This window comes from Cygnus atratus, chromosome 1 (genome assembly GCF_013377495.2).
Source record: "Cygnus atratus isolate AKBS03 ecotype Queensland, Australia chromosome 1, CAtr_DNAZoo_HiC_assembly, whole genome shotgun sequence".
In the NCBI taxonomy this organism is placed as follows: Eukaryota; Metazoa; Chordata; class Aves; order Anseriformes; family Anatidae; genus Cygnus; species Cygnus atratus.
The window spans coordinates 155,937,643-155,964,171 of NC_066362.1; the positions used below are offsets into that span (position 1 = coordinate 155,937,643).

Below are 26,529 nucleotides of genomic sequence, written 5' to 3' on the forward strand. Positions count from 1 at the left end.
GCGGATGATATTGCTACTACTTTAATATGACTTAATCTGGTGATTAAATGACTTTTTAAGATTAAGATTTTTAGATTAAATAATCTGGTGATTAAATGACTTTAATATGACTTTCTGAAACAAAGATATTGTTCTTCCAATATACTGCGATAAAGATGCATTCAAAGACACCAGACAATAACATGTTTATTGTTAAATATCTGTGACAGAAGCACTGAAATATTTTGAAGTAAATCATCAGAATCAGATTTGACTTTGCAAATAGAAAACCCTAAAAAATACTTTTGGATAAGCCATTCTCCAAAAGTCAGATCATTAAAGCAATTATTCCTAATAAGAATGTTGTAACCTATATAATTTGTATACATATATTCTTAAATCTGCATCCATATGAGTTAAAATATAGATTATGTTTTATGATTAAAGATCTCTATTGTTTAGATGTTTAATAATCATCTAGAGTCTCTTCATTTCATGTTTGACATTCTGTGTGGTTGTATATCACTTCCACATCAGACTGTAAATCCTCATCCTTCAGATTAAAATTTTACAGTGAATCTATCTCAATCTAGTGTTGTGATGATTCATTTAAACCCTACCTAATTAATGACAGATGGATTTTTTATAATAAACACAGATCTAGGTAAATGCAGTCAATTTGTCACATTTACTTTTGCTGCCTAAAATTTTCGTGTCCCAGTCAAGCACCTTGAATGAACATTACCTCAGTGAAATCATGTGTTACAGTGTAGCTAAGATTTGTACTCAGCCTAGTTATTTTGTTCAGTGAACAGTAACTGGTCGATTTCAGTACTTCTAGGACAGGAATGAGAATGGCTGATGAAGCACTTGAGAAAAACAGCTGTACAAATGGCTGGTACCATTATCGCTGTTGCCATTGTACTGGGAAAGGGAAGAAGGGAAGGGAAGGGAAGGGAAGGGAAGGGAAGGGAAGGGAAGGGAAGGGAAGGGAAGGGAAGGGAAGGGAAGGGAAGGGAAGGGAAGGGAAGGGAAGGGAAGGGAAGGGAAGGGAAGGGAAGGGAAGGGAAGGGAAGGGAAGGGAAGGGAAGGGAAGGGAAGGGAAGGGAAGGGAAGGGAAGGGAAGGGAAGGGAAGGGAAGGGAAGGGAAGGGAAGGGAAGGGAAGGGAAGGGAAGGGAAGGGAAGGGAAGGGAAGGGAGCCAGCCATACTGAAGTAAGTGAAAGAGGAGAAAAAGTGTCTGCAACTTGAGAATGCAGTACAAAATCATATAAGAGACATAGATTAGTTTATGTGTATCATTGTACCCTCTTTTTATATGGAGCTCAAAACATTTCCAACTTTTATCACACTATTGCATAATCTGAACAAGACAATAATTATCAATGAATTAAGTAGTCATAGAAATCAAACATTTTGGAGACTTTTTTCCTCAGACAGAGTGAATATCAGATGAGATAAAAATCAAACAACTGAGAGACAAGATTTGCCTGTATAAACAATAAGCATAAAGCATAATTTTACATATATGAGCCCTGAATTAGGACATGGCTGTAACTGTAGTAAAGCAATAGCTGCACTGAATTTTAAAACAACAAAGAAGAAAGACAAATCAGCGGTACAGCACTTTTCAGAAAATTAATGGTCTTGGTGTAAGTCCTATGAGAATTTTGATAAAACATATTGAGTACCTCAGAGGAGTGATAGCAGGATTAGCTCTTCCTTGCACAGCTATTTGAAAATATATTCAAATCAATATATAGGTAATAAGTATTTGTCGTTATTACCTCTTGAATTCTGAAGGTGGTTGTTTTTTTTGTTTTTTTTTCTTGTGTGTGTGTGGAGGTAATTCATTGTGACACATGAAATAGTCCTGTGGGAATTCCTTGGTTAGGGTAGAATAAAACTATCAAATGAAGTGTCAAGACTTTATACTACTGTTTATTTTATACATTTAAAGTGCACTATCGCTTGTACCATTCCTCCAAAGGACGGCATCAATTTGCTATATTTTAAAGCTACTTGCAAAGAATGAAGCAGTCAGAGCAATTGTAGGACTTTGAAACACCAAATGACTGTTAGATATGAAAACAAATTTTCAAAATACAACATATTTTAAGCACTGGTATAATGCTAGGGCTATCATTTCTGAGTCATGAGTAACAAATCTCTTCATTAGCCTTCCAAAGTCTAAGGCTTGTCACCACAAATTTGACACTCTCCAACACTAAGTGAAGACACTTCTTACATCTGTAATACTGAATGGAAAAATAAGTCATCTTCAACTTCAGGGACTGTTCACATAAAATTGCTAAATTTTTATCTTGGCAAAAACATCTTCCCCTTCCTCTCTGTTCTTCCCAAGTCTGAGAATCATACAGATTCAGAAGACAATGACATGGTCTCAGAAAAGGCAGATACACATCTGCCTTTACATTTTTTACCTCTATACAAAGTAATGTGCTTAGAAGGGATAATTCTGTATCATACTTTATCAGCTTATTTAGATTATGAATTTGTTGGAAACAGGATCATTCCCCTTCGTGAACATCTTTGGAATAGCTAACAAAGGGGAGAGTTGGCTTTGCATAAGGCCCCCAGACTTTACTATAATACCAAATACGTAGCAATCTCCCTTCCTTTCCCGGCTGATTATGAAAAAATGAAAAGTTGACCAGAAGCAAAAGACTATGAAAAGTTTCTTAGGTAAGGAAAAAAATAACACCATCTGTATGCCTGCGTGTATCAAAAGAATATAAAGTAAACTTTCCATGTGCATAATGAATCCAGTTAAAATGTGTATGTTACTAAACCACATAAATAATCTTATTCACCCACTAATGTGACTTGCTAAAAAGAAATAACTATGATATAACTCTCCATTTTATGTCATAATTCTTTTTTGAGCTTCAAAAATCATAAATGCATTTTTAAGTCATAATTATAATGTTTATATTTGAAAATAACGTAAATATCTCATTGCTGGAGTTCATTACATTCTTTTAAGACAAAATGACTGTAAAAAGAGTATGTGTTCTGCATGTGAACTGCAGTGGTAAAGGTTGACTTCATGTTCCAACATTTAAACTATTTGTTACTTCAGCACAAAAAGCATCAGAACTAACAAACTACCTAACTAACAGGTTGACCATGCCTGATATTTAGTCATGCTTTACAAAGAGCAGTAATCAATACAGGCAGCATAAATCTATCATTTCAATTTAGAAATAGGGAATTCAGGATCTGCTTTAGCTTGGAATCAGCAGCAGTCATCTGAAGCTAAGAAATTTCCACCAGATTAAATAGTGATGATATTTATTTCTTAATGTTTTCATTCTTGTTCATCACTAATCTTGAAAACATATTTTTGTTTGCTTACTAAAATAGGCTTATTTTACCTTTTTTGGACTTTCAATTTCATTTTTAATTCCTAAAATCCTACTTGTATATCCCAGAGATGCACAAGAATTATCTGAGCTCCAGTTTGTTATCTGAAGTATACACTTAAATGATTTCCCAAGAAAAAGATTTTCATGACCTATATTGTAACAAAATTCATACTACATGGAGTCTTTTAATAGTTCACAATAGGTAACTCAAGCTACTAGTAAATCAAAAAATATACAAAAGTCATAACACTAAACAGTATGGACTCATATTTTTGTTTACTAGTGTCTTAGAAAAGGTTTGAATGAAACAGCATTAAATGCAAACTTGCCTAATACATAGTTTATAATCCCAGAGATGCATGTAAAATAATGAGAATACAAAGTTTAATTAGCTATCTTTTTGACATTTTGAAAAGATTACACTAAATATATTAATATGAAGAAAAATCAAATGCAGAAGGAAAAAAAATGTGCAATTCATTCAATATTTTTGCAATGTAATACTTGTTTAATACCCCTAGTCATTTCTAAGACTATTTTACAGTTTGTCCATACCACTGAGTGTCATTATCAAATAGATATAGTATATCCAGTAGTCCAAAGTACAACTGCTTTTAAGTATTTGATCTCTAACTTTTTTCTCTGAGTTTATATGTACAAAGAAGGCACTCTCAGGAAATAAGTGCTTGTTAACATTCCATCTAAAGAAACTTCATCAGGCCTTGAAAATATATATACTAGGTAGCAGTGCAACAGCATCTTAGGCTGAATGCAGACTGACCTGCTAATGCATGCCCACAATGCTCAGAGTCTCATTTCTCCAATTATTTAAATCGGAATTAGGCAAGCATGCAGTACGACTTCTCTGTGACTGAATTTCTAAATTGTCTCTTCACTATCAAATCAAGAAGGACCTGTCCTCAGAAACTCAGAGCACACTCAAATTCAGTAAATATAGGTAAACTCAGGGATTAACAACAACCTTTACTTAGATATTAGTACCGAGTGTATAAAAATATAATTTTGATGATAGCAGGAATCTATTCCCATCATCTCTGCCTATATTTCTTCACTTGGAAGAGAAGAGATGCACAATATAGCACTGATTCAGAGAACCGGACAACTTATTTGTGCTTCAACCCAATTGCTCATACTCATATTTCTATGTCACTGAAATGTATAAACAAAGGTCTTACAAATATTCTTCGTACAAAATTCTTACAAAAGTGGTTCAGGAAAAAATAAAAAAGTAAGCAAGGCAGAAAGAAGTGTAAGCAGTAATAATGGCACTGATGCTTAGTGGGCTACAGCACATTGATTCCAATAGTTCTCTAAGAAATTCAACTCCCACAGCTAAATCTTAGCTTTTTGCCATAGTTCCATTACAAATTAGAAACAATTTCTGTGTGAAACTTCCAAGTAATACTTTTCATGCTAAATCAGTAACTCACATAAACATGTCATTGTATTGACTTTTAATGGGATAAAATACTGTGTTGAGGTCAGTCTACATAATGCAAATATGCATTAACATATGCTATGATGAAACTGATACTTATCATCGTACCGTCCTCATAGAAGTCTTATAATTATAGTCCTATTCCTGTATATCTTGGAAACATTATACAGACAACTTTTCCACACCTGTTTCAAGATAATTCAGTGGTATTTCTTAGTGGAAAATATGTCAAATTCACTCTTAAAATGTATGAAGGAAACAGAATCATGGACTTACAGTCTGTAATTTTCATGACTCTTTTTACTTCTCCACTTCCTGATCCTCCACAACCATCTTCATCATCACAATCTCCACTGATTTGTTCATCCACACTTCCACCACTGCCTGTTTGTCGCAGATCCCAGTTATCATATTTAGGAAATGATTTGCTCTGCAATAGCTGAAGACAAGATACAGTGTGCAAGTTAGCAATACAGGTGGAAAACTTCAGTGAGCAGCCAAAATTTCAGATATGTCTCTCTGATATTTATCTGCTTTAAAAGGAAAACACCAGGTTCCACAGAAAGGTAATTCTGATTTTTTGTTTCCTCTGGTTTGCAGTCAGATTTAAAAGAGTGGTATCTGGACATGTATACTTCAGTTTTAATTTAAAAATGTGTAACATTTCTGTGTCTATACTGCTAAACAAGAGAGGATAAGGCATTAATCCCTAGCCCAGAGGCAAAGTCGCATGGATAAAGACACGTTCTTCACACCTTCAGACTAGTGTCCTTTAGAGCAGACAGACAGCATCCAAGCTACATAGCAACTGACCCTAGATCTTTTCCAGACCCACGTGGTGTCCACATTCTATGATTCAATCACTAGGAATGCGTGGGTTTAGTACAGTCCTGTAGGGATGGGTAGTTCTTCCAGATTATTTATGATTTTCATTAATGACCTGGAACGGAGTATAAAACACAAACCATGCTGATAAATCTTCTACTGCTACAAAAAATGCAGAACTACTAAGTAAAAAATAGAAGTGGCAAACTGTCTAATAAGGTACCTCATCTGGTAAGCCAGGCAATAGAATGAATTTTTAAATATATACTATAATAAAACAGACAAAAGTAAATTTGCAAGTCTAAATATTGTATTACATTCATATTAGAAGATAAAATATTCTGTTCTATAAAATAGTCGACTATGAATTATCAAGACTAGTGTTCTAGCCAAAGGTTTTAATGGGATAGCTTTGAAGACAGAAATAGGAATACTAAATCAGATTAGTACCACAATTAATACCAAATCAAGGTCTTGTTTCCTCTGTTCAGAAAGGATGGCACAGAACTGAGTTCTCCTGGAGTGTTTAAAAAAGGGAATAAACAAAACAAAACAAACAAACAAACAAAAAACTGTTATTTTTAACCAATGTGAAAATAGCAAATGAACCAAAAGCTTTGACTTATTCATTCAAATTAAATCAAACAAATCCACATTATCAATATTGTACATTAAAAATAAACCAAATAAGGGTTGTTCTATATCAAAATAATTTATTAACAGTTGTGGTCAAGTTCTTCAATACATATATACATATGTATATATTCTGGTTCAGACAGAGATTTAAAGACAGAGATTTAAGACAGAGTCTTAAAGCAGGAATTAATTCAGAAGTTCAAGACCAGGATATGCAAGAGGTCAGAATAAGTAACCAAAAATGGCCCCTTCTGGCTCTCAAGAATGTATGAATCCATGTAACTAAATTTGGTTTAAATGGAAGACTGGATTCTTTTTGATTTCCTGTGCTTGCAGAAAGTTACAAGTGAGTTCATCTCTCATGAGTGATGAACACTGAAAGGCAAGGGAGCTTATGTTTACGCTGTTGAAACTTATATGATACTGATTCCCTTTCAACAAAAATCTAGTATCCCATTTACTTATCTTACACATCATACACCTTCAGGGGAAACATTGTTTTTTATTAATTTAATTTTATTCTTTTTTAATAAAAACATCTTGATGATGTTCTGCTGCAGTCAATGTGAACTAAGCTCAGTCATAATATTTCTTCTCTTTCATTTATGTGCATATCTTAAACACCTGTGGAGGGAATCCCAAAGGAGACCAGCAGTAAATCAAATTTACTTAATCAAATCAAACCTAGAAGAACTATTTCTAGAAGCATGACTGTTTTGAACTCTTTCAAACCAGAAGAATAAATTATGCTAAAGTTTATTCCTCTGGTTAGTATTATATACCTGAGTACTTAAAAGGACAGCATTTCTCTTTAAAAAACTACTCATGCCTCAGTCTTCTCTATTTTAAAAATCCTTCTTCATATCTGGGAGCACATTATACAGCTAAAACCCCTCAACTCAGGTTCTCACATGATTTCTGTCATGAGCAACTGATTTTCTTTCCAATTATTACTGGATTTGAGTGAAGAGAGAGGCAAAAGCTTTGCTCTTGTCCCTTGGTACACTTCCTACTAGCCCAGCTATGCACATTATCAATTTGGTTATTTCACAAAGTATTTAATTTTTTGGTCTTTGGGAAAAACAAACAAACAAACAGAAAACAAATGAACAACAACAAAAAAATGTCTTACTAACATCTCACTGCAATTTAAGTCATCCTCAGAAAATTAAGTAAATGAGTCAGGCGTTTCTAAGATAACCAATGTAAGCAAAATTAAACCCTAGCTTGTACTCTCCTTTCTGTCTAGGTAGTAGAAATAGCAGAACAAAGTCACATTACGTATGATTAATGTTTAGAGACTAATGTTCTTTGCCCGTTTCACCCATCCATGAAGATAGCATAGCTACAAACAGAAATAAATGAGAAAAATAACAAGAGAAACATAAATTTAAGAGGTAATACAGGCCAACAACAATGGGAAAAACAAACAAACAAACAAACAAAAAACAGCAGCAGCAAAATTTCATTTAAAAAATTTCTAAAGTTATTTTATGAGCATTTTTAGTATCTCTTCTATAGAGCCATTGATCTGCTTGGATTTTTTATTTCACTGTTCTTTACTGCTCACCTGTTTCATTGTATTTGTTTTAAGGTTATTGGTATAACCCCCTCCACTAGACAGAGCAAATATTTTGCAGATAATTTGCTAATAATTTTACCTTTATCTTATTCTTGTGTGAATTTTACACACTTCTCCCTTGGTAAGAGTGGATACTAACAGACAGGACATCTACTAATTCCCTATTTCTACCCTACTGTGAGTGAGGAAATCGGTGATTTATTTAAACAATGGATTTCAGTGAATGTAATTCAGTGGCTGATCAGGGGAGCTGGTTCACAGCAAGCAGTACTGCTTCACACAGTTTTCTCTTACATACCAGAAGCATGATAAAATTACTTCTTCACAACAATTCCAACCCCCATCTGAGTGGATTCTGGTACAAGCGAGGAGAAGATGAGATCTTAGAATGAGATAGACTAATTCCAATAAAACACAGCTATTTCACTCTATTGGCAAGAAAGACAAGTTCAGATATTGAAGATTTGACCATATGATTCCTAAAATTTCACACTGTTGGGAAGGTATGCAGGGCAATTAAGGTATCTCATAAGGAATGCAGTTTTATTTGCCTTCCAAATTATGCCAAAAGGTAGCCATTGCTAATTTGGTTGGAAATCAGTTATGGTCATTTGCCCTGGGAAGTCAAAGATATCCAAAACTGCTGGTAACAGCAGATGTTCTTTTGCTCCTGGCTTGACAAAGTGCATGAAAGCCCTGTGAAGTGACTAAGCTTTCAATGAGTATTTCCTCATTGTAACACACAGTACAGAACTTTAACTTAAAGAAAAAAACAAACAAACAAAAAAAAAACACCACCAGCAGCAAAAACATGCTACATCTTAATTATCTGTTTTATCTGTACCATTTGGTTGTATAAAAATGAACAAATAAATTCAGGTCAATAGATTTCATTCAGCTACTCCGGACAAAGAACTGACTGAATTGTGTTCATCTTGATTTATTGGCTAACTAATTACATCCTTTTTAATTATTGAGAAATAAATTAATTCTTGAGAAATAAATTAATTTCTACCTATTTTGACATTATAATTTAACTTCACATCCACCATTTTACAATTTGAATAAGCTCCATTGAGAGATCAAAAGTACATTACATTCAGGTGAAGCCCTGTGCATGTTTGATACACAGCAGTGGGTAAAGCTATCTTGGATTATAGCCTGGTAGAAAGCATAGCTATGTTAAGGCAGTTAGAGAATGAATTCCTCATTTTTGCCACTTCCCAAAGTGGAAGTTCTTTCTCCAGTTCTATGGCATTTTCAGATAGCACTTATCCGGATCTTTATAAAGAAAAAGGAAATCAAGAAGCAAAGGAAATAACGTTTGTTTACATGAAATGGAAGATGACCTTCCAAGGGAAAAAAACAAACAAACAAACAAAAACCACTCAACCACTCATCTGAAAGCATCTACTTTGATGTTAGAATTTGGACTAATCCACTGGAACCATGATTATTAACAAAACATAGTATGAAAGATGCAGATGTGAGGAATGATAGCTCCCCCTAAGACACACTATAGGAAAGTACTCCATAGTCCGGTCTGAAATATGTAGGAGAATCTCACAGGGCAGACATGCCCAATTTGTATCACTCTGATTATTAAATAGTTTCCGAATAGAAAAGCAGGAAAATAATATTACAGCAGGAAATAAGTCAGAAAACAGCAAAGAAAGTTGTTTCTGTTCAAGTATAATGCCAATCTAATATTGCGCCAATTTGCAGGCTCTTTGCACCTGAATTGTTCTGACAGGGATTCTGAGTGCCCCAGTTCTGAATAAGCCACGAAGCTAATGAATGATTATAAAGTCTATTCTCTGACAACTAATGATGACACCATGAAATAATTCACCCACAGTTTACCAGTACAATCAGTGAGAGATGATAGGTACCATTATCACTGGTGCCTAGCATATAATGCAGACTAATCAACAAATTATTGACAAACAGGACACAGGATACTCTTAATTCCTCAAGGAGATAAAAACATCTTTCTTTTAGTCCTAAAGAGTAGGACTCTTAGGTAATGCAAACTGGAAGTAAATTACAATGGCTACTGGCATATAAGAGGTAGACTTTATATTCATACACATCACTGATATCCACAGCAGCACAGTGGACGTGAACAGCTCAGGGAAAAAATTAGCAGGGCCACAAGCTGTGTTTGTAGGAGTCCTTAACATTTCAGAAATCTCTGCATAAATGTCAGAGTATGCCTCTAAGACACTTAAGTCTACCAACAAATAATTGCCGTAGAAGGCTAGATCCACAAAAGTGTTGTGGTCAGAACTTACCTGGGAATACAGAATATTCTTCTAAATCTGAAGCATTGATCCTTATAGAGTCTAGATCTGGAAGAATGATTACAGAATAATGGCTTATGCAGATTTCCACTAGCTCCAATCGAACGGAGGCATACACAAACAATAGGTGCTACCACAAGTGATTTATGCACTCAGAGAAAAGAGAGACTCTTATGTACAGTTATCACTGAATTACTAACAGCAAACTATGACACACTTCATCACATCTCATTATGTCAGAATTTTATAGGCTACTAAAAAAAAAAAAGGAAAGGTAAGTCTTTCAGCAAGACAAAAAAAAAAATATTCAGACTGTATTTTTATAAAACTGGTAGACTCCCAGAAGTATTTGAAACCAAGTTAAATAAAAGAAGGCAGTAGAAGGAATCCATTACTTTTGCATTAGCCATTGTTCTGTAGATAATGTATGTTAAAAATGGTCCCTCATAGTTAACAAAATATAAACATTAAAAATACATTTGCATCAGCAACAGCTGCACATGTACTTTTTTTTCTCATATCAGAGCATTTCAAATTGATATAGAAGATGACGTGGGAGTACACACCTAAAAAACCTAATAAAAAACTCAATTACTATGAAAGAAAAACCTTGAAAGTTCATTTATCTCACAATGAACTATATCTGTGTTGATTATAGAGTAGTTTTGGTGGGGAGGGATTATCTGTGCAAAAGTAATTTCCCCCCCTACTATGAAATAAACTGAGCAGAACCTTAAAATTATTAATAATCGAGAATCTCCTTAGGTAAGTGAGCTCAAGTAGCAATTACAAAAGCATATCACCAGTCCTTAACAGTGACTGTCTGGACCAATCTTTTATGAAGAGTTTGCTGCATTTCTTTTCCACAAAACATCCCATAGCAAAAACATACGTCAAGAGGCCTTCTACATTATTTACCAAGTTTTTCTTAAGGTCCTATATATCTTCTTTTCATTTGCAGCATATATCCTTAAATCAGAAAGCTAGTAAAAACTCTCATACATCATTTACGCCCCACTTAAGCCTTACACAGAAAGTTTTCCAGTTTCCTCCCAAACAAGGCCTTTCTGCCACACAATTTACCCCCTGCTCCTGTTCCTGAGTTGCCATTTATTTTTGTGACTTCTATATAACTATACTCCTCTGGCTATGCTCATTGTGTAGCAAGGCTGCTTTGCATAAATTGAGACTCATCACATATGAAGGGCTATATTTTTAAATCCTCTTTACCACCAAACTATTCTTGAAATAGACCTTGCTACTGCCTAGTCTTGTCAAAATTCATCATGCCTGTTTTTCAAAAACTTCAAGAGAATTAAGGTATTCTAGAAGCATGGAAGTGGTAGAGGAGGGGACACTATATTAGTTGAGAACAGTTTTCTTGGTATATAAAGAAGTGAACCATTTGCAATCAGAGCCTTCTGAATGGTTTGATAGAACTATTCTTTAAGTCCCCTTGGGTCTTTGTACGTGTGATAAGATTGTAACTTTTTTTCAGAAAAACTAGCTTCAAGTTCAAGTAGCTGCCTATGCTATTTGTCTGCAACATTACTTATTCAGATGCAATCAAGTATCATGCAGAATATTATCACATAGAAAGAGTCTTTTTTGAAATTCCTGAGAAAGCCTGGCTCATCCGTTTTGCAGCTGTAATATGTGCGCAATACTCTAATTATAGTAATCCTAATCTATGCAGACTATGTTATTAAACGTGACATATACTTTAATTGTTGACAGATGGCTTTGAACCCTGCATAAATATTTATGAAGTCATATGTATTCCTATAGCTAGCACACACAAAAATTCCAGGTACATTAGTCTTTTCAGAATCCTTTCTACAGGCACATGCAAGCTTAGGATTTCCGTTATCATAACTATTTTATTGTTTAGGTTATCTGAAGTCTGTAAAGGGACCACTTTCCTCCTAGAGTGAAATGAGTGGTGCATAGGTTATGGACAGTTTTTATTATTTTGGAAATTGAAGAATTTTTCAGCAGTACATTGTATTGTGTTAGGCCATGTGCTCTCAGTTATTAAATATTTCCATCACACCATTTATTTGTAATTAACCCTGTTCTTCCTGCTACCAACATAGGAGAAATTAACAGAAATCTTTCAGTCTTGAAGAACAGTTCAGAATCAGGATCAGTCCAGCAACACTGTTCATTGACATGTGAATTTAGTGCACTATTTCTTCTTTTTTAGAATGCAGAAATCCTAGTTTTATGACATATAGAATAAGAAACTTGTTTATATGTGCATTATAAAAACAATATTAAAAAAGTAGAAAATAGGTAGCATTTACAAACAGTAATGTAGAGAATATTGATTGAGTAGTTGTATCTGAGCTTTTCAAAGATATCCTAGAATAGGCTTAAACAAAATGAAAGGTTAAGACTAAAGGGCTCACGCCAGTCTCACAAACTGCTTATGTATCCCTTCATCTGTTAGGGTGGGAGTCACTTAATGTAACTTTAGCAATCTAAACTTAGGCATCTATTTTTGCAGAAGGACAGTTAAATCCAGGGATTCATTCATCTCAGTCTAAAGTAAAATGAAAGATGTTTATCAAAGCCAAAAGTCAGATTCACAGAATCATAGAACGGCCGAGTTTGGAAGGAACCTCTGAAGATCATCTAGTCCAACCCCCTTGCCAAGCAGGGTCACCTAGAGCACATTGCGCAGGATTGCTTCCAGGTGGGTTTTGAATATCTCCAGGGAAGGAGACTCCACCACCTCTCTGGGCAACCTGTTCCAGTGCTCTGTCACCCTCACAGTAAAAAAAGGGCCCTCTCAAATTCAACCAGAAGTTCCTGTGCTTCATTTTGTGTCCATTGCCTCTTGTCCTCTCACTGGGAAAAACTGAAAAGAGACCAGCTCCATCCTCTTTACACTCTCCCCCCTGCTCTAGTCTCAGTTTCCAGCTAAGAATACAAAAAACAAAAAACAAAACAACAACAACAACAAAAAAAACTAGCTTCTATGTACAAATGAGGTTTAAATGTTCTTCACTGTAGGATTTGTGTACTAAATTTAAACATCTGCAGGCTAGCTAAATGGTACTAGACACCTTTTAGAGTCACTAGATCTTTCATAGTCAATGGAAAGAACTAGGCGTCTTCAGAAGGTTGACCTCATCCTACAATAAGACATGTGAGAACACACGGACATGTTACTGATTTTGGAAGGGTAGCAGCTGGCACTAAATATTCCAAAGAGGGCTGATTATTTCATTGAATTCTTGCACTAAAAACTCATTCTAGCAAAACTGACTCTGTCAGAAAATGTAGGATGGGGGAGGGGAAAGTGACCATTTAAAAGAACAAAGTGAAAATGAGAAACTTTACTATGTAACTAGGAAAACTAATACTAATTCCTGCCAAGGTGGGGTTATAATTTCTTCCTTCAAAGTCTCATGAAGAGATCAATAAGAAAGGAAGGAAAGAAAGTAAATGTCAACCTTTCGATGTCAGACTTCCTACTGTCTCAAAGACAGAGAAAAAAATGTTTATAAGTTCTATCTGAGAGCAAATTACAAAAGAATTTATTTTATTCATTTGGCTTGCAATTAATATATATATATGGTAAGTTTTATGCATTGCTTTAGCACAGCAACAGTAAGCTTTGAATGCTTTTTCTTATATGCAAAATACTTCACACAAAGCATGCCAACAACTAAACATCAGAAATAGGTGAGTCAGCATTCTACAGCTTTTATGAAACAAAAAATTCTGAATTCCTTTAAGATGAGCTATTCTTATTGTTTTTTTTTCCTCCCACATAGAACATTTAATCAGAAGAATACTAGAAACACCTATTCAATGCAGCTATGTATTTTTTTTTCTTTTTGTTGGGAGTAAGAATAGCATTAAAGGCCTCACTACAAAATTAAGAAAATATTGTTAAAGCCTAGAAGAATATCTTAAGACTTTTTCTAAGACACTTTCGGTGTTTTCAATTTATTATAATCCAATTACATATGTGCATATCCTTGCTGCTCCAGAGATAATATATGACAAATGGAGTTTGGATTTTGTTTCAAATGCTAGTAGAATTTCTTTATAGCACTTAACCTGACAAGGATTTCATTATTGCAATGCATTCATTTCTGCATGGTTCTGTAGTGTAAATTTATGTAGAAATAAGAATCATCACAAGATCAAGTATTAATGCAGAGAAATACAGAACACCTTTGATACAATATAAATCATAACGGATAAAAAGTCTGAGGCTTAGTTTCTAGGGTTCAGTGTTCCCATTTCTCTTTATATCTTTAAAACATCAAATGTTTAATAAATTATAAGCTGAAAAGGTGTTTGAATCAGGAGTGTTGCACACAATCATTTCAATAAGACAACTTGAATACATGTACTATAGATGTTAGTATAATACAGTTGCATTTATAAACTAAAAGTCACTAAAAGATCATCTATCTATCACATATAGCAAAATGCTATCTTCTTTCTTTTGTAGTTTTATTGTAGTGTTCTTTTACATCCAGAACTGGGCTATACTACTCTATAAATTACAAAGAAAACAAAGTAGTTTTAATGGGAGCTGGTAGAGTGTAGTGCAGTACTAAGCACTACCAGTAGATTAACAGCTTGGTAGAAAAATAACCCTCATAATGTCCCCCAAATGCAAAGATAATTCATATAGGCACAGCATTATGGAAGCAGATACAGAATTAAGAATCTACATGTTTCACTGTTTCCTAAGTTTCAGCCAACAGAAGAACAGATATTGCTCATTATCTTTCATATAATAGCTTCATTATTAGGGTTTTCATGCAGAAAATGGGAGATTCAGATTGAAGCACTTCCACTGTCCCCAGTGATTCATACCCACATTTTCTCCTGTTATCTAACTCTCATGCTGTATTCTAGTTTTATTAAGTTAAAGGAAGATGTGTTCTCAAGCTACTCTTATGAAAATGCAATGGTGAAGAATAAATTACTAATATTTTCTGGGCCCAAAGTTCTGAAAAGAACGCATAGATTTGTAGCCTTATAGTTAAGGTCACAATGGTCATCTGAATGTTATACTTACAGAAGGATAAACAAAGTTCTTCCTTCTCAAAGATTCTACAACTTTGACATAGAGGCTCTCTCAATGGAGGAAGCTGAACTAGGATCTCTTATTTTTCAAGCTAGTACTTTAATCATTAAATTGTTATTTGAGGGGAAAGAAGAGAAAGAGCAGCGACTTCTTCCCTCAGATGTTAGAACACTTCACTATTTAGATAATGTGATTAAATGATAATCTTCACTAGTACAAAGGAACATATTGACACAATGACTGGAGGGGAACCTCAATAACCCAATCAGAGCCCTTCCCAGAAGATCCTCAGTCCCATATTCTGGGAGAACACCCACCACACCCACTGGGACACAATTTCCACAGATCACCTCAGAGACTAAGGTGGTTACTCCATAGGTGTTGTGGAACACATTATGTTATGCAGGGGAAGGGCATTTGGGATTATACTAGACTGAATATGAGATGCTTAGAAACATAATATGGGATGCTTAGGGGGAGAACCAAAAATGAGGAACAGGAGAGATCAAGGGGATTTAGGAAGGAATAAGCATGGGAAAATAGAATCAGAGAATCATGGAATGGTTTGGATTGGAAGTGACCTCAAAGATAACCTAGTTCCAACACCCTTGTCATGGGCAGGGACACTTTCCACTAGACCAGGTTGCCCAAAGCCCCATCCAACCTGGCCTTGAACACTTCCAGGGATGGGGCATCCACAACTTCTCTAGGCAACCTGTTACAGTACCTCAGAGTAAAGAATTTATTCCTCTAATGCCTAATCTAAACATACAATTTTTTAGTTTAAAACTGTTATACCTGTCCTATCACTACACCCCTTGACAAAGAGTCCCTCCCCAGCTTTCATGTAGCCCCCTTTAGGTACTGGAAGGCCACTATAAGGTCTCCCTGGAACCTTCTCTTCTCCAGGCTGAACAACCCCAACTCTCTCAGCCTGTCTTTGTAGGAATGGTGCTCCAGCCCCTTGATCATCCTAATGACCCTCCTGTGGACTAATAGTAATATGTCCATGAGATATATTAGAATAAAGGGATAAAGAATAGAGAATAGGGGGAATAAATAATAGGTAATAAGTAGATGGTTAAAGAAATGAAAAGAGATAGTCATTTGTAAAAAGGGGCTTGTCAGTACACATCTGGCCATGCCCTGCACATTGTCATCACAGATCTGCCCTGTCTTCTCATTAAACATAATCTCTAACTGTTATTTAGAATGAGGGACTCTATTCTGTGTTTGTGTGTATATGTGTATGAGGGTCTGAGTGCTATCCACTGTCTTGTAGACCATCAGTCACATGGATCTGTGTGTCTCTGGTACCATTGACAGGAGGCACTGGTTTAGGTTTTTCCTTTTTTTTTTTTTTTTTTTTTTCATTTTTGTAATATGGGGTGCAGGGGGTGGTGTCTATTTCCTACAGAGGATGAACAGAACCCTGAAGAGAGGCCACAGTCACTGCAGATACACTTTTCTGTTTGGTAGGTTGTGCAACTTCTGTGATTCTGTTAGAGTCTTGCATACATCAACAAATACAAGCAAACAGTACATAGTCAACATCAGAAACATGGCCATTCTTTAAGAGGCACATAAACTTCCCTCTGGCTTGAGCTCTAACTTTTTTTTTTAAGCTTGATTTCACAGAGCAATTACTTTTCAGACTTGATGTCAAGGTTCAGATTCACAATTAATTTTTCCCTTTCTTCCTAACTATTATGCACAAAAAAAAAAAAAAAAGGGGGGGGGGGGGGTTGAGTCCTTAACTGCAAGATGAAATACATATACAAATCTGTATTGCTAAAGAGTTCATACAAACTGTTGGCAAGTCTGTCATATGTCAATGGCTGTATGTCGGCTGGCCCCCCATATGCTTCAATATAGATCTGTTGTTTTAAAGCAGTTTTGACATAAATTAACACACTTGTTATATTATCAGTTAGTATGTGAGGAATCATTACCATTCTTTGTATAAAGAACAGTGAAATGTGTGGTATAAAGTAATGCTAGAACTCTAAAAGTTTCTCTTCTCCTCTAGCCAGAACAATACTCTCACCGTTTTCCTCACAGTTCCACGCAAAATCTTGACTACAGACTATTTGGTCCAGATCACTAAGACAACATAAGTTAGGCTTACTATGTAGCCCATTAAGACTTAGAATTAGATATAGAATTAGGTATATCATTTTGAAAATACCCATTACCATAGTAATTAAAATGTAAACATTGCCAGGGTTTATTGTATTTACTACACAGGTCCCAAGGACATATTTATATTTCAGCCTACATTTCAGCCTTACTCACATCGAATTAAACTTCTCATAGGTCTTTTAAATCTGAAATGATCATATCTTTCTTAGTCTGTTAATGAGAATTTCGTAACTTTTGTTTATATGCTGTAATATATAACATCCAGATAATCTATTCTTCACTTAAAATGAGTTGTTCAGGATGGGAAATTAATAAACTCTGTACCAACAAATTGAAATCAAACCTTGATCAATGACTTTTCAACAGGACTATTCCCTATTAGAATTCTAGTACTTCTATCTTCACTTCTATTGAAGATATTTTATTCTTGCCCAAACACATAATATTGTTGTCAGTTTTTATTTATGCATAGATTTGGACCAATTTCACAAGTCATTTCACCATAAGCTTTACAGTAAAATCTTTGCATATAACTCAGCTAATCATGAGATCATGAGATCAGAGAGTTAGCATATGTGTAACAATATTCAATTCAGAAGAATTTTAGCTTAATGTTAAGTATGTTTACAGAATTGCTAATGATTCAGGGCTGTAAAACTATTAAGAAGAACCTCCAAGCTAGTTTTACTTAATAGGCTAGTTTGAGACCCTCTCCTTATGCATGGACAGACTCAATGAAGTAAATTGGAAAAGAAAATAAGATGTGGTATGCAGAAGCTCATTTTCCTTTGTTCCTAATATTGTTTCCACTAAGTTTGCCATATAGAGTTTTGCCCAAATACAAGAAAGACATACCTATACATTTTCAGCACAAATCCTTTCAAACATTTCAAAGACTCATGAAACTTCTTGAAGTATTCGCTTTCCTATTATTTACAGAAAGAGAGAAACTAGCTTAATTTTGAAATAATATCATAACTGCGCTTCTGGGTTTGTAGGCCAAGTTATAGTATTAGGCATTTAATGGGTTAGTTGTTTCAACCTTCATTTCTCTTGCTGTTTGCAAAATATTCTTGGCATGTGTAGCCCAGCAAATTTCTTCCTTACTAAGAACAATCAGCTTTCTAAACTTAGCTTTGTACAAATTTTCAGTGAAGATATGACTTCATCAGAGAGCCAACTGTTTGCAGTTGGTATAAAAGGGAAAAAAAATATACGTTCCTTTGTGGAGTAGAATTTTATTATTAATTTTCCCTCCTCTGCCCCCATTAATAAAACTGAGCTCTCATTATTGCAATTAGACATAGGGTTCAGATGAAGGAGACAAGGCAACACTGTTAAATATATATCTTCCTCTTCCTTGGGGAAATACAGACAGTGTTCATACAGAATGAGCACACCTTTGGAAGAAAAGCTAAAGATCTCAGGTTTTACTTGCTTCCAAAAGGCTAATTTTTCGCCCTTTCTGACTTTTATAATGGATCTCCTACTTTCCTGGTAGGAGCTTCATGATTCCAGCCACATCAGGATTTGGAAGAAGCAGATTTAATCCCTTGTTTTCAGGGCAGATCACTAACCCTTTGCTGCTTTAGGAATGCAGTCTTTCCAAGTCTATTACACTGGTCTCTGGAAAACATGTGAGAGGATACAATCACAGGTTTAGCTACGTGATTTGCAAACAATCCAAGCAATTTCCTTAAGCTCCAAAATGCATTAAGATCATTTTGAGGATGTTTACTGGAAAGTCTACTCCACATTTTACTTCTGTGCACAGTGGCTCTACTTTAATTCTTCTGTCTACAAATTGGACAATTTGCCTCACAGTAGGGTTCTTACCATCTACCACAGATTCTATCCCCATCCTCCTACATGGGTATTTAACAGATATAGCTTAAGGTAAATATTTCCTAAATTTCTGGTGTGCTTGCAACAGTTCCTAAAAGCTTTGACTATCAATTACTTGTAAGTAGTAGCTCTAAATATATTTCATATGCTTAAATTATAAGTTAATAACAGAGAAAAATAAAAATGCTGTTAACAATATGTTAAGTAGTATGTCCTTTCATATGCAATGACTTATGTACAATAAAAAAGTCATTAAATAGTTACTGGTGTGATCAAAGAAAGTCCTCATTGGATGAAAATTAAAGATTTAGAGATCACATAGTCAAGTCTATAGATTCACTTCACTATCCATGACTGAAATACATATTAAATTTCTAATTCAAGAAAATGAAGAACAAAATAATTACCGAGGGCTCCAGAGGCTTTTTATTTGTATTTGCTGTCTAGTTAATTGTAAAAGAATATATTGAGATGTGAAGTAGTGTTGTTCAGCACAACCTTTCTACTCCTGTAGTTTTGTCATTGTTCACAGTCCAGTTTAGGCACTGATCTATAATACTGCACAACTAAATTAATCAGTTTGGTATTGGGTTTTGTTGTTATTGTTATTTGTTTGTTTTTTGTAAAATTTGCTACATAAGCCAGGACTCAAACAGTGCATCCCAGAGTCCTGGTGCCCTGATTGTCCAGGTCATGCAGACAATAGAGTGTACATGATCTTGTGTATGCCTATATGTCAAAGTTTTTTCAACTGAAATCAGAATGCAGGTATGTCATGGTTTCAGCTGGGGTAGAGTTAATTTCCTTCATAGTGAAGTACGTGGGAGGATATGGGCAGGTATATCATGACTGTCACATCCAAAAAATCAGGCAAAGCCATCTGGGCTGATGCACAGTGGCAAGTTATTGCTGCCTGGGTAGAGAGCCTAGTTGCAAAAGTACACCACATAGATGCTCCCATACCTGACGGCCTGCTGTCTGCCAGGTTAAATCACAACTGAATGTATAAATGAAGAAGCTGAACACCCAAGTTTCCTCCTGAAATGCAGTCTACAGATAGCAAGAATGTGAATGCAACGTACAGATTGAGAAAATGCTCTCTAGACCTGAAATTTAGAAGCACCCTACAAATATCAATCATGAACTGAAAATATAAATGTGTTTCAAAAACCCATAATGTGAATACCTTAATAACATTTCAATAAAAATAAAAGCAATTTATCCAGCAAATGTTCTTTATCAAAATCCAGTTCAGTCCTTTACCCAAAGTTTTCTGTAACGTGTCAAAGGGTCCACTACACTAGTCAGCAGAATGCTTCAAGCCTGCCAGGAAGGAATTCCGAGGGTTCTGTGTTTGCATCAGGCCCAGAGGTAAAAGAAGCAACCAAAAAGCACTCCAAGACTAGAGAAACATGCAAAATACAGTGAGGGGTCATGCACTTAATGCTCTAGAGGAAACCTTCTATTTCTCTGGATTCCAAGAAAATTGATCTGAACATCATAACTGACAAGCATCTTCACTGGTTGAACAATATTGAAATTTTACATCGAAGTCTCTTTTTATCAAAGTAAGATAGCCACTAGATATGTCAAGATTCCATTGTGCATGTCCATCAAGGCTTCAGCAATGCTTCCTGTCTTAGTAATTTGATCTCCTTCTATGATAAGGTCATCTGCTTGTTGAATGAAGGGAAGGCAGTGGACGTAATCTTTCTGAATTTCGGTAAGGCCTTTGATGCTGTCCTTCACAGCATCCTTCTGGACAAATTGTCCAGCTGTGAGATATTGATTATATTCAGTCAAATATTGTTTGTTGCATGAAAATCTGGAACAAACCTGAGCTTCTTTCATATCAAGTGTATCGATATAATAAGAATAAACAATGTTGAATCCCCTTTTCCTTATGTAGATTTAATGCCAGCTCGTTTCCTGATCAGAACATAAATAAAAATCAGCTTCGTAAAATTATCTTTATCATCACAGACAAAATAATAGAGGGGAAAAAACAGCAATAATCATATTCATATCAGTGAAATGATAATACCTGAATGTTGCAGACTTGTATCCCCATTACAAACATTATAGCGGTAGCAAGACCATGAACGGCAGCAAACGAAGAGATTGAATTTTCTTCTCAAATGGTAACTGCTGCTGTAATCAAAGCCTCCATCTCATAATAATTGCAATATGCTGAATTGAGATGAATCCCACCCTAAGTATAAGCAAATCCATGGTAAGTGTCTATGTGAATGATTTTAGCTAATGCACTATTGGTTGAATTGTTAGCTTTCTATCAGTAAAAGCTATACAAACTCAATCTTGTCCTGGTTTATGAATGTGTATGCTCATAATTACCGCATACAGTAACTGGTTCAACAGTTAGCATATAGCAGTTTATTCCTGTGTTTAAGCCATAGGTTTGCAACTTCAATTATGGATGCTGCTGTAAGGCTATATTTGCATTAGCAAATTCTGTGGATCAACAGAAACATACCTAAAAAGCAAGGCAGTAATTGTAGTCTTAAACTAAAGAAAACAAGGAAACCTTGAAGAAAACAGGGAGACTGGTAGCCTCGAGCTAGTAAAAGCAAGGGAGATAAGGGATGAAAACTAGAAAACAAGAAGGAGGAAAACAGCTGAAGCTGGATTACAGACTGACCTATGGTTACCTTTCGCTCATTAAGGTTCGTTAACATATTAAAAAACACACCCATCAAAATGCAAATGTATGGAAATGTGGGATTTGCTGTGTCCCCTCCCCTGATTGTTCTCTGTAATGTGCATGCTCAATAGAGATAAGTGAGCTAAAACAACCATTCAAAAGCAGCCAGAGAGGGGTTTCACAAGTTAGCTGTGTATATATGAAGGTGCTTCAAGGCAGAGGTGTGCTTGCTTTGTGAAAAATTGTCAAGCACCTGATTCTGCAGAATTATATAATTAATTATTTAATTAAAAGACCTTCCTTCTCTTTAATATCTTTATCGATGATTTGGATGAGGGAATTGAGTGTACCCTCAGTAAGTTTGCAGAAGACACTAAGCTGGGGGGAAGTGTCGATCTGCCGGAGGGTAGGAAGGCTCTGCAGAGGGACCTGGAGAGGATGGGTCGCTGGGCAGAGGCCAATGGGATGAGGTTCAACATGACTAAGTGCTTGGTCCTGCACTTTGGTCGCAACAACCCCACGCAGTTTTTCAGGCTTGGGACAGAGTGGCTGGAAAACTGTGTAGGAGAAAAGCATCTGGGAGTGTTGGCTGATGCTCGCCTGAACATGAGACAGCAGTGTGCTCAGGTGGCCAAGAAGGCCAATGGCATTCTGGCTTGTATCAGGAATAGTGTAGCCAGCAGGACCGGGGAGGTGATAGTTCACCTGTATTCTGCTCTGGTGAGGCCGCACCTTGAGTACTATGTTCAGTTTTGGGCCCCTCACTACAAGAAAGCCATCAAGGCCCTGGAGCGTGTCCAGAGAAGGGCTATGAAGCTGGTGAAGGGCCTGGAACACAAGTCCTGTGAGAAGCGGCTGAGGGAACTGGGGTTGTTGAGTCTGGAGAAGAGGAGGCTCAGGGGAGACCTTCTTGCTCTCTACAACTACCTGAAAGGAAGTTGTGAGGAGCTGGAGGTTGGGCTCTTCTCACAGATAACTAGTGGTAGGACTTGAGGGAATGGCCTCAAGTTGCACCAGGGGAGGTTCAGGTTGGAAATGAGGAGACATTTCTTCTCAGAAAGAGTGGTTAGGCATTGGAGCAGGTTGCCCAGGGAAGTGGTGGAGTCACTGTCCCTGGGGTTATTTAAGGAAAGGTTGGATGTGGTGCTTAGGGACATGGTTTAGTGGGCGATATTGGTGGTAGGATGATGGTTGGACCTGATGACCTTGGAGGTCTTTTCCAACCTGAATGATTCTATGATTAGTGTGGATTCTGTCTGCGTGTTTATTGGTGAGGCACACTGGGCATAAACCTATGGATAATAGTTGGTGCTGACAACCTGCTCCTCACTCTTTATACATTTCATTTTCTACTTTTGAGAAACTCCTGTTTAGTCCCTTGGACTGGATTCTCCTTTGTGACTGCATTGCATTAGGTTTGTGAGAGGAGTGAATTTCCAGTTAAAATTTATCCAGTTAAAAAGTAAAAGGAATTCTCTGGAGGGTAAGTGAAAACAATCAAGTGGGCTCCTGATATACATTTAAACACTGTTCCAGATGCACTTTAATAGACTTGGAATAACACCAAGTGTGCATGTATTTGCAACAATAACACTAAGAGCCATCAAATAGGTATCTGTGGATTTTTACAAAAGCCTATCCATGTTGGTCATGGGTGTTATTATAGTACTGAGTGGATGAGGAGTAAAGCAAGAAAAAGAGAATGATATGATTTTTCATTTATCCAAATCTTTCCTGTCCTCTAACAAGAGAGGTACCATTTGGAAGTAAAGTAATTTTGTTTTGCTTTCTTTTATTGTGTTTAAACAAAAAGCTCCAATTTGTTGTCACAGAAGATGATGAAGATACACAGGGTAAAATATACAGACAAATTGTTCATTTGGGGCATTTCAAATAATCATCAGAAATGTGGCAAAGAACGCAGCTTGCAGTAGCCCACCAGATTTTGAGATAGAATTTATTCTGGCATAATAAAAAACCTCTGCTTTCACAACATTACTACTTCTATTATTTAATTGAGTCACTGTCTTATTTTCTTTCAGCAGATCATTTTTCCCTGATTCAAAACTTCCAAGTAACACAAGTCAGGAATACCAATATGAAAGCCGGATATTAAAGCAGACATATTTTCTATCAGGAAACCTCAAAGCAATAGATGATCTAGGAGAACGTAATTTCACCTATGTAGTTTAGACACTAGGGCCTCATTTTATGATTTTAATTATTTTGTTTAGCCATTACAGTTTTAAGTGTTTTGCGGTAATCAGCAGAAACTAATTAGACATAAAACTATAAGACATTCATTTTCAAACACTTTATCTTAATTACATTGCAAACGCCAATATTAACAGATTACACAGCAGTTTGTTTGGTTGCTTCATTAAATGATTGCTAGAGAGTGCTTTAGAAGCAGTAATAAATGCACACTAATGCCTTCAGAGTCCACAGTAGATGTGGACAGCTGAAGGAAAGACAGAAATTATATACATATACCTTCAAGTGCAATAGATACAGAAAGGGCCATTACTTATATCCCCAAGGTTGCAGAGTTATTTCAGGACCACCTTTCATCAGTAAGGACAACAAAATGTTCTTGGACATGAATGGATAAAACAGAAATGTGTCTACCACATTAACTCTGAATTGTAAATCCTAATAATTCAAAACAAAACAGAAGACAGCCTTGAGCAAACAGAAAAAAAATAAAAATAAAAAAAATAAAAATTGAAATGGCATTCAATTACATCAGTGGAATAATTCTCTCAGTAGTGATAGGACTACTTAAAGGACAAATGCAGCCCAAAACATGAACAAATATAATTACCTTCAGTTATTTCTAGGTAATTATGTAGTTTTAAAATGCCATCAATTTACTTTGGCAATATCTCTGTGACAAACTGTTATTATGTTGCTGAGAATTTTCCTCCTGCAACAGGAGGATTATAAAAAAAAAAAAGCTAAACATACCAATGTGACATGCTATTAGAACAAAACATACAAAGAACCTTGGCTTAACCCTTGCAAATACTTCTTTAGTATGTTGTGTTTATTCCAGAAGTCCCAATTCAATAATGGAGTAAAATTTTGGCAAATCAAACAGAAGACAAAACATCTGGATGCATTCTTTTCAGGCAGTTTCATAGTTCATAATGCACATGCGCACACACACATAAAATATGAACAGAAAATAATTCTTAGATTTTTACCAAAAATCTTTACCTTCACATCTAAACACTATAGTGTAACCTCACTTTTGTCCAGAGAAGGGCAACAAAGCTGATGAGGGGTCTGGAGAACAAGTCTTAGGAGGGGCGGCTGAGGAAGCTGGGATTGTTCAGCCTGGAGAAGAGGAGGCTCAGGGGCGACCTTATCGCACTCTCCAGGTACCTTAAAGGAGGCTGTAGCGAGGTGGGGGTTGGTCTGTTCTCCCATGTGCCCAGTGACAGGATGAGGGGGAATGGGCTAAAGTTGTGCCAGGGAGGTTTAGGTTGGATATTAGGAAGAACTTCTTTACTGAAAGGGTTGTTAGGCATTGGAATGGGCTGCCCAGGGAAGTGGTTGAGTCACCATCCCTGGAGGTCTTTAAAAGACGTTTAGATGTAGAGCTTAGTGATATGGTTTAGTGGAGGACTTGTTAGTGTTAGGTCAGAGGTTGGACTGGGTGATCTTGGAGGTCTCTTCCAACCTAGATGATTCTGTGATTCTGTGATTTTCCTGAAATTGACCCATGCTTACTTCAAAGTCTTTCTGCAAAACAATTAGCATGCCAAGAGGTTCAACAAAAACAGTAAGTACAAGACTAATTTTAACTTTTCATTATCAGAAGAAATCATGGGAAACCATTACAGACTGCAGTTGAATTTAGAACAACTTTATTTTCTCTGCTTTGAATGCAGAGCATGAAAGTGAATCATCACAGTATGTATAGAATGTTGTGAAAAGTTAGTATTTGACCACTGATACTGAGCAATCACACTATCTGTTATTCTAAATATAGAACAAAACTCACCATATACTGGTGACAAAGCTGAATTTTAGCTGTATCAATTGTACATTAATAATCTACACACTGAGGATCCTTTTTAAAGCTGGCACAGAAAATAAGCTCAGCAATTTCAAAGACTGCCATGGAATTCGTGAAACAGATTTTACTGAAATAAATAAAATGTGAATAACTTCTATAATTTAACAAAAAATATTTGAAAGACTGGTAGATAGGTGTTGTCTTGATATGTCTTTCACTTTTGAGTTTAGGAATTTACTCCCTAATCAGTGTCTTTTAAAGATTTGTGTGCATAATTTACTTGTATTCTGTAGAATCCACCCAAGGATATCTGTACCAGTTGCTTAACTGGGCCATAGCTGTTGCTCAGTTGTCAGCCCTAATCTTCCCCTCTTCCCCCAGAAAGCTGCTTTCTCAGACAGTTCTTCATCTTCACTATCCTCTAGACTGTATCAGTCGGCAAGGACCTTAAGTTCCAAAGAGTATATTAACATTTAAACATTATGGTCAATCTTATGTTAGTGCCTAGGCTGGCCCTGTGCCTTTTCCCAGTGTGGATACAGCCATCCATCCAGTCTAGCAGGGTGACATTTAGTGTGTCCATGTGAATTGTCATATAATAAACAGGATATTGACAAACGGAAGA

At 36.0% G+C, this 26,529-nt stretch overlaps 1 protein-coding gene across 1 annotated transcript in view; it reads right to left on the bottom strand.

The window, feature by feature from the left end:
- GPC5 (glypican 5) overlaps nt 1-26,529 on the bottom strand; it is a 766,577-nt gene that overhangs the window by 361,675 nt on the left and 378,373 nt on the right. The window contains exon 7 of the mRNA XM_035564881.2: nt 5,103-5,265. Within this exon, the coding sequence (XP_035420774.2) occupies nt 5,103-5,265 (163 nt within the window). The remainder of the gene's footprint in view (nt 1-5,102; nt 5,266-26,529) is intronic.